This window comes from Meleagris gallopavo, chromosome 13, assembly GCF_000146605.3.
Source record: "Meleagris gallopavo isolate NT-WF06-2002-E0010 breed Aviagen turkey brand Nicholas breeding stock chromosome 13, Turkey_5.1, whole genome shotgun sequence".
Lineage (NCBI taxonomy): Eukaryota > Metazoa > Chordata > Aves > Galliformes > Phasianidae > Meleagris > Meleagris gallopavo.
In genome coordinates, this window is record NC_015023.2 from 9,500,572 (window position 1) to 9,510,542 (window position 9,971).

The 9,971-nt window shown below is 38.5% G+C and overlaps 1 protein-coding gene across 1 annotated transcript; it reads right to left on the minus strand.

Annotated features, from left to right (window-relative positions):
* Positions 1-4,583: 4,583 nt before the first annotated feature.
* LOC100545842 (galanin receptor type 1-like) lies at positions 4,584-9,957 on the minus strand. Its single transcript, XM_019619755.1, has 2 exons — positions 8,638-9,957; positions 4,584-7,044 (listed from the first exon to the last, which is right to left on the minus strand). The coding sequence occupies exons 1-2, from the start codon at positions 9,343-9,345 to the stop codon at positions 6,943-6,945; spliced, it is 810 nt and encodes a 269-aa protein (XP_019475300.1). The 5' UTR covers positions 9,346-9,957; the 3' UTR covers positions 4,584-6,942.
* Positions 9,958-9,971: the final 14 nt, after the last annotated feature.

Consider the following 9,971-nt stretch of genomic DNA (forward strand, 5'->3'; position numbering starts at 1 on the left):
TCTCCTTCTCCCTAATGTTTTAGAGACGGTTTGTACAAGTTTTGATCACCTCACGTTTGATTTGGGTAAGCTACCAAGTATCAGCTTTGGCTATATGTTGTAAATCTACTGTGGTGGGTGTTCTGCAAAAAATGTAGTGATCCACAGTGCTCTAGGCTTCTGCTTTTAGACAGTGCATTGCATCAGTGCCCAGAAAGGATATGTGGCTCAGCACAGACTATTACTGTATTGCTGGAGGTACATACCAACTTCGCCCTTAACTCCAGCGTACTCTGCTTTCTGAAGACAGAAATTTCTTTGCTCAGAATCCAGTCCCTCTTTAAACCAATGTGCAGAAGTGAAAAGTTTTGTTTCTTGACACCCAAGTGTCAAGTTTTCTCTTTTCCTCACATCAGGTTCTTTTCTTCCGTGTTCACAAATCTGAATCCCATTGATGCATTTGTAAGCCTTACTTTCCATGCAGTTTGAACACCATGAAGGTCCCAAAGCACAACTTGAACTACAGAAATGTGCTTATGGCTTAGTGATAAGCACATAATGTTTCAAAACAGATGTTTCAAAATAATCTGTATCTGTTTTTAACCGGCTTAAATGTTGGGTAGAAGATTCTGCTTCAGAGAAAACTCATCTGTTACTTGATTATGAAGCACTTCTCACTGCCCTCTGGTCTTTCTTTTATTACTCTCTGGTGTAACTGATCCAAATTGGTCTGAAACTGCACTGAAAATGTTCTTGTTTTTTCTCCATTGTTCTGTTCTTTGTTTCTTGCAATCAGAAATGGCAGTCAGCTACCAAGAAGAGGAGGGATTGAAATGAACTTTGATTCATTGAATCCATCCATCTTGGCTGTTTGCATAACAAGCTGAGAGGTGAACTCTTCATTTCCCCTAGAAGCTTGATCACTCTGGTCTGACTGCTTCCCTGCACATCTCAGATTCTGTGATTTTGCTACTAATCTCCTCTGATGCTGTTAATCCTGGCTCGCTTTGTATTCATAAATGCTTATGAGCATTATGATATTCCATTATCTACTAATTGGCAATGAAGCTCTCTATTTCTGCTACTCTAGGTTCTTATTAGCAAGACAACTTGTAGGATTTCACTTCTGATTAGTATTTTTTTGCTGTTATTGAATTGATCCCAAGATCTTCCATGCTACTTTGATGTACTTAGAGTTGGTTGTGCTTAAACCTCAAACATCATAATCATTAAGATATATGAAAACCCTCTGGCTGTGTGAACAGTAGTCAAATAAAGGATTTAGCATACAAGAAAGCAGTTCTTGACCAAAATGCTTTTGACCAAAATACTTTGAAGAATTTATGAATGTTTTACCTCAAACTGTAATTCGACTTTCAAAAAGAGCTGCTCCAGGGAGTGTCCCAAATCAGCTCTGTATATTTGTGCTCACGTAGCTCTGGGAGCAGTAAACTTTATATGTAGGTAAATGTAGGATTATGAGTATACAAGTTGAGAAAGAAAACAATCTTAGCTTCATAAAGGAAGTTGTGCTTTAAATTGACTAGTATAACTTTGGAGCATGATCTTTGGTTTGTGTGCTTTGTAAACACATTAGCCTTGGTCTCAAACAGTGTAAGAAGAAAATGTTAGGGGGGTAAATGTTAGGAATTACTAGGAAAAGAATATAAAACAAGGATGTGTTTTCCCACCTTTTCACCTTCATATTGTAGCTTAAATAATAGGGAAGAACTATACTTATTTTTTAGATTCAGATGTTTCAATTGGTCTGTTAATTGGAGCTTTTGATCACTGTTATCTCTAAAAATTCCACAACTCTTCCTTCTTTATAAGGGTGCTTTCAAAATAGCTGTGAAATTCATAACACTAAAACTCTTTTTAAACCTGAAAAAAAAATCAGATTGTTCAGTTTGCAACTTGTTTGTTCTTTAAAGATGTACAGGACAAAACCAAGTAAACATTTAGGAACCCTGGTGTGCTTCAGAGGCCAGTAAGGCACCACAGAGCCAGTTCATGATCAGAATAAACCTTGCTTTGCATTCATTTCCATTATTAAAATATCTGATTTATTGCAAATGTATGTTCACAGTTCCTAGGGCTGGGCTATTAGGAAACACTTTTTCAGCACTGTTAAGTGGGGAGTTGTTAACTTTCCTTGGAGATAAATTGTAGCTTTACTATGCATAATACACAACAAAGTAGCAGATCTGAAATATGTTTTGTGATTGAGAAGTGCACAGGATTTCTTAGTACATAGTCCTGCTGGCCTACCTCAGTAAATAATTATCCAAAACTGCAAAGGGGAATCCTGTAGCATCTCACTATCTCAGCTGTAGGGTTGGTGAGCATGGTCAGCTAGCAAGAAATTAAATATGGAAGCTGGCATTCATGCATTTTTTGCATGCACAGTCTGGCTTAGTTCAGTACACAGAATTTCAGCACCAACTTGCAGAAGTTACTGGATTTATCCCCTGATCTGCACAAATGTTACATTTAAATGGAAAAGCACATCAAATTGAGCTGGTCAAACATTGACACGTAGCTGATAAGCCTTTATAAAAAAATGTGCAAAGTTGGAATATGAATTAAAGGTCAATCTCTTGATAATGATGTATGAATTCAGAATGCATCAACCTTTGAGCATGTTAAATTCTTACAGCTTCAAATGTGCATAAATTGAAAAAAAAAATAAAAAAAAACTAGCAGTAGTTTGAACAATTAGCACATTGTAACTTAAGAGTTTACAAATTGCATCCCAAGCACAAATGTTTTGAATTCCTTTGTGACAGATGTACCTGGAGGATTTTATATCATTCTCAGATTCTATTAAAGGCAAACTTTTTATTTTCAGCAGTTTTTTGAATGCTGACTTTTGGCATGAGGGTAGGAAGGGTGGGCAGACTGTCTGAGCTCTCTTGGTTATTCATGATCTGAGCTCACTCAGACCAAACTTGCTGTAATTTTTAAAGGCATGTATCTAAGCATTTCCCACTAGTATGTTGGCCTTAGAAAACATGGCCTTCCTGTCTGTCCTTCTAGCTCCCACATATCCTCAAATAATGTAAATTTTTAGTCTAATACTGTGGCAAATGGGATAATGGTAGAAAGATAGGAAATAATTGAAGAGAAAGAAAAATGGCTTTGAATGTGAGATACAGAATGAAATCTGCTGGAACTCCAGATATGTCTTGTAGTGATTTTATCTGGAGATATGGTACTGCTGAAATGAAGCTTGGCATTTAGAGAAGTGGCTTCATAAGCTAGTTTCCAAAGGAACTTTCTGACAAGGATCCCTTGATGAGAAATTAGGTGAAAATGCCATCCTTTTTCAGGTGTATATGTCAGAGCTGCTTTTACTTGGGCAGGTAGCTAAAAAGCAATCCTTTTAACTGAGCTTTGTTCTTTTCCTCAACTGTCTGACAGTATGTATGTATGTCTGCCTATGCAGCTCTCTTCTGTCTCTAGGCAGCTGGTGCTTTTCTGCTGGGTGTGTTGGTAGCACACTCTGGGTAGGTCTCAGGGGAAGGCTGAGAGCACTGCTGCAGGAGCAGGCACAGGAAATCATGCTGTGCCTCAAAACTGCAGAAGTTGATGGAAGACGCAAGGAAACGACTTCTTAGAATAAAAAATTTCTAGTGTATTTCATTAAGTTGTTTTTTTTTTTTAACTGAAGTTACAGTTACAGTCTTTAAAGGATGAGGTTGATGTACAGTACCAATTATCTGCATTGTATACTATAATCCATGTGCTCAGATGTAATTAAATACAGTTTTATGTTGCCCTCTTTGTTGCAGCTTTGCAACTAAGGAAGTCAGGAATATACTACTACAACACTGGAATTGTTCACTTGGCCATGTGATCATTATTTTTTTAGAAATTTCCCTAGATTTGCATCTAGCAATCTCTCCCACATGTTCTGTAAATACTGGCCTTATCTTTCACGTGTTGATTTGAAATTCAGAGGATGTACCTATAGCAGATGAAATATGCTCTCCTTTTTAACCATTCAAGTGGCTTAAATTTGATTTGTCCCTATAATGCTTCCCTACGGCATTCGTCAATTTCTCTATTCAGTGGCTTAAATTGTGTGAATTAGGATGAGGCCTTTTCTGTATATTACCAACATTACACTATTGTTTGGAGTTGGATAGAATAAGAATAGTAAAACTCCAGCGAGGTTACCAAATGCTCTAGATCCAGAAACAAGCTGGTTAAAAATAAAAAATCTTACCCAATCATAAGGCTTTTTGTTTGTTTTGAAAGGACCCTATAATGTACTATAATAGCAATGTGTTTTCAGCTAGCCTCTGGAATGCTGTCCATGAGAAGTCCCTTCCCTAAACTCTATGGCATGCAGTTTATTTCTAAACTATGTTTTATTTGAACTTACTCTATCTTCAGGAGTCCATATAGCACAAAGAAAGCTTTGGGATTCTGAATGGCAAACCCATGGGAGCTCATGGCAGAACAATTCGCTTGTAGTGGTAATGCAGACAACATTTCACTAGAAACTCTTGTTCAACAAGGTTCTAAGTCTGCAATTTGTATTTTTTTTTTTTTATATCTTTACTTGCATAAACAGCATAGATGAAGGTAATGAAATATGTATGAATAGCTGTTTACAAAATTTGCTGCTTATCTGTTAAGAACAAACAAAAGCAACACAAACAGGCCGTTCACTAAAACCCTTCTCTGAGAGGTTCTCAGCTCAGTTGTCCTGTTTTCTTCAATTTGTAGGAATGAAGTAAGAATGGCCATAGATCCAGACTGAATTCTTTTTTTAGTATCAGTATGTGATTTTTTTTCTGTCAGTGTGATCAAATGCATGCTAAAATAACAGATGAGAATCAAGTAATTTTATCACCTCGTGTTGTAAGATCTTGCTTTTATGTTACACTTGGTTTTGATGGATCCAAGGTGGTAAAGGTCTCTCCACTGAAATTTCACACATATTTCATAAAGCTACATGTTTTGTATAGGCTAAATTAACTTTCTGAACATGGAGCAAGATTCACTTGTCAAACTTCTGAGCAAAATAAGCAAAAGCTGTTCATTTAATCTCTAATTAAGTTTATGAATTAAAACCAAGTGCAACTACTTGTCCTTAATAGATCAATTAGATACATAGGAAGCTAATTTAACAGAACTGACATGTACATATGAATTTCCTATTAGGCTCTAATGTGAAGTGTTCTTAGGAAGATCTGCTTTAAATGATTGATATTCAGTGTGTTTCAAGGATACTCTGAAAGCACACATGGGAACGGAGTTAATCTGCACACTGTGCAAGAAGGATGCCTTATAAAGTGCTCAGAGAAGTAGTTGCAACAAAAAGTAGTTGCACTGGGGATGCCAAAGATTCTATTTGGTCTGCAAAAAAAAGCTAGATGAAAAGCAGATTTCTCAACAGAAAATGCTGGAAGGAGACAAATTTTGGAAGATAGTTTGCATGTATGTGGTGTGATGTCTGATTTTTATTTTTATTTTTATTTTTTTTAATCTTTGGATCAACAGTTTAACTAGGTCTAAGTACCAGAATTAACTATAGCTTCTAGCCATTCCAGAACTATGACTAGGAAAGCACTTAACAGGAGGGAGAGAAAGTGCTCTATCATTGACACGTTTGAGAAGGCAGTCAAAGATATATTTTAAGATTATCCTCTCAGTTGTGTATAATCAGGAAACAAACTGTTGGAGAAATTGTGGAACTGTTTTCCATTTAACTCTACAGGTCAAATGTGGAAACAGTGCAGAAAGATGCATTTGAAGAAATGAGTGTCATTTAAGAAAAATTATTTTGTAACTTCAGTGCATTGCAGGAAGATGACACTAGTAATCTTTGACTGTTGGTAGCATTCTTTTCAAATATATGAAATAAGCTTGTATTGGGACATAAATATACAGGCAAGGAAGGAATAGGAGTGAAATCTAAACCATGCAAATTTTTATGGATTTGTTGGAGATTTTTTACACCTAAAGCAACTGGGTAAACTTGTGAAGTCATGAAATTATTCTATGCAAAAGAACCACATTTGCTATTTTTTAATATAAAATCATCAACAGATCTTCACTGCCTTTTGTCATGGTAGCTGCTGAGCTGGCAAATCAAAGCATTTCCCAGTCATCTCCTCTGACTGTCGCATGTAGTTGGTGGCATGCCCACTGGTCATTTGGGTTGTATGGTTGCTGTGTTGCAGGCAGAAACTGTGACTTGATTGTCCTACCAGCACCTAGTGATAGTGCCTCATTACAACTTGCCTTTGACCAGGCAGATAACCTACAGTTTTTCTTATCACTGCACGCACAATGATTTTAACATTTCTGAGTGAAGTAGAGTTTTTCCTTTTCATGTCCTGTAAATCTCATGTTGCATCACTGCTGTTGGTGAGTTTTGTTATCTGAAAACTGTTATTAATTATGACTCATCCACTCAAAGATCCTTAGTGAGAAAATTCCATCTTTAGTATTTTCCTTGGTAAACTCTTACAATTCTGCGTTTTTCATACAGCTTGAATGGAATAACCCCTGATGTTTGCCTCACAAAGGGGTCAAAGTGCCAACCAAGATCTAAAACCACCAAATACCAGTTGTAAACATTAAAGAACTGCAATGCAAACAGCTGCAAAACTGAGGTACTTCGTTTTCAGGGTTCTTTCCTTTTAACTTACTGAAGTGTACTCAAATACCTACATCTTCTTATAGTCTGAATTTCTTTCTGCCTGTCAGTGTAAAAATACTGTATTTGTAGGACTTGTTATAGCACAAAGAATCAAAAGACAGTCCAGCAGGCATGTATGTGGAGATCAATAGAGCAATTCGATAATGGCCTCATTTTGTGCTGTCTATAAAGATACAACAAACTGACAACATGAATCTGAACTTCAGCTGAAAGACATGGATGACATTTGTAACTGAATGGAGCTTGAAAAGGATACTAGTTATTTAAAAAACATGACATATCAATTACATTAGTGTACAAATTAAATCAAAGATATTTACCTTCTTCTTTGATCTTTCTGACTTCTTAGAAATATTCTTTACTTTTGTGTGGAGATGGTACAAAACCTTGAAAGAAGGAACAATAAATTGAGTAGCAAATTGAATGATATATATTAGGATTTGAACTTCATACGCAAGTACTAAAAATTAAAATAATTGCTCTAGAGTAACTTCAAAGTTGAATGTGATGCTTTCAGGTTTTAATTTTAAGCACTCTCCAATTTTCTTTTCAAAGCTTGTTTCTTGAAGGTGAAAATGCTAAGCTTTCAGAAGATGTAGCTCAGCATTATGTAAGAGCTCAACTGGCTGTGTGCTGAAATTGACAGGAATCTTGATGTGGATTTGAAATTTTAGATTGTGCTTAAATCATCTACATTTACTCTCTAGGCTGTTTACATCTAAAGGCAGAGACCAGGCTGCCAGCATTGTATTCTGGTACGACTGCCTTGCCACTCATGAGTGCAACACTGACAAATGGAGCAGTTGCATGGGTTCCCCTTTTGGAGAGCATCCTAAGAAATGTTAGAGCACTGTCAGGAAAATCTCAGTTAATGACATTTAAATCAATCTTTATGCACCTGGTTATAGCACAACCGTGACCTGACAGCATTTATACTTCAACTTATGGAGGTAAAAGATTGAATTTTCTAAAGCAGTTAATGGACAAAATAAAGCCTCTGTCAAATTCACCTTACTTTTCATTTGCTGCTGTGCTCACCAAGGGCAGTGAGGGGAAAAAACAGCTAGAGTACAGTGACAGAATTTATAAACTAGTGGCTTTTTCTTGTGAGAGGCAAGGCCTGAGAGGCAGATAGCTTAAATCTAAGAGCCTTCCCTTTTTCACAGCACTGATGATATTAAAATAAAGTAGTGTTGAAAGTATTGTAACTTTTGATTAAACAGACATGAACTAAAATTCCAAGATTTTTTTTTCAGGAGAGCTGACCAGCAACTGACTAGAGATAAGGAAGTCCACTCCCTGGCAGCCACAAGCTGCTGCACAATAAGAGATTAATTAAAAAGTCACAGAAAAATTATTCTGGAAGTCTAGCACAACTCATAGGTTTACCATCTGTCTCAGACATTCTAAAGATCAATCAGGGGAGACAAAAAAATCAGTAACAATCTACAAGAAGTAAGAAAGAGATGCCTTGCTGAATAAGACTTGAATCCTAAAATGTCTTTCCAAGACACAAAGTCGGGACTTCGTGTTCAGTAAAATAAAGAAATGGCAGAAATAATTTTATCTGATACTTTTTCTGTAACTTTCTGCATGGTTGCTTCCTCTATGATTTTCTTTTCTTCCTAGGAGTAATCAATTTTTATTAAGAGAGGACAAACTAAAAACTGCAAAAAACAGCAGAAGTTTTTAACAAATTTGGGTGTCAGCTGAGAGCGAGCTTGTGGCAGTTCCCCACTTTGTACCTGAACAGAAATGTTTTTCAGTCCTCTTTGTGAGATGGTGATTTTGTTCTATTCTACAACATCCCTCATATCCCCCCAACACCAGAGAAGCATCCTATCCTAGCAGGGAGTACAATTAAATTGGACCTATTTGATTTGTTGGCTGAGTAGTTTGCGTGTGTGAATCCAAGCCAGCAAAAGGCTGGAAATGATCCTTTCCTCTCTTTGAATGTTACTCTCATCCCTCTTACCCACCTTGGCGTAGCAGCAGGTGATGAGCACCAGAGGCAGGAGGTATCCCACTAGCAGGATCATGACCTTGTACGTCTGCTTGGCTGTTGAGCCCTCTGCCCAATTCTCCCAGCAGAAGGAGCTGTTGGGTGCTTGTTGATGACCGCTCATAAGGGCCTGGTGCTGGGCCACAGGGATGGCAATGAGTAGAGACAGCAACCAGATGATGCCCACACCGAGGGTAGCGTTGCGCTTGCTGCGGATGCTGGACGAACGCTTGGCGTGAACCACAGCAATGTACCTGTCCACAGACATGGCCACCAGAGTGAAGATGCTGACCAGCATTGTTGCCATGGCCAAGTAGTGAACCCACTTGCAAAAGAAGGCACCAAAGATCCATTCTGGCAGGGAGTAGATAGTGGCCTGGAAGGGGACACAGAAGAGTAGAAAGGAGAAGTCTGCAATACTCAAGTTCAGGATGAAGATGTTGGTGGCACTGCGTGATGGGCGTCCCCCAGGCCGGAGACGACCCAAAACAACAAACACCAGTGTGTTCCCCACCATTCCCAGTAGAAAAATCAAACCAAAAAGCACTGGTACGATCACCACCTCAGGACCTCCTTTGGCAGCCCCTGACCAGCATGGTGGGGCTCCTGTTTGGTTGGTCTCGAGGCTGCACTTGCTGGTGTTGGCCCCAAAGAAAAGCACAAAGTTGTCCTCCTCCTCCTCCATGGATCTAGACTGCTTGGAGACCAGGAAGCAGTTGCTGCAGCCCTGACTGCTGTGGGGAAGATCTGTGTTTGTTAACGGTGGCCAGAGGCTGAATGCTTGGGTTTTCCAATGCCCTGTGCTTTTGCTTTAGGAAGCAATTTTCTTCAGATGATTCTTCCAGATTCTGTATCTTCCAGGAAGTCAGACAAGGTTCTGAGGAACTGGTCTCATCTAAGAGGTTTGGTAGCTGCTGATGGAGGAAATCTTGTGACAGAGGATAAGTCTGTGCCAGAGGGCTGAGGATGAAGCAGTGGTAAAGCAGTAGCAGCCTGGTTTCCTCACGCTCCTCCTCTTCAGCTTCCCTCCCACGCCACTCCCTGGAGCTGCGCCTGTCGTACCTGCTTTCCAGCTCTGCTTGGAGCTGTGGTAGCAAAAAAAGTGCTGTCCATGACCTGAGCCTTTCAGAGATTAATCCCTATCAGCTCAGTCTTCGTATATTAGACATGAGGGGAAAAAAGCAAAAGCAAGTTTCTATCCAAAGGGATAGATGGAGCAGCAGATGCTAAATGATTCTGTGTGCAGTACTATAAGGAGCAGCATTGGAACTGTCTACACGAAAAAAAAAAAGCTAAAGTCTTTTTTTTTTT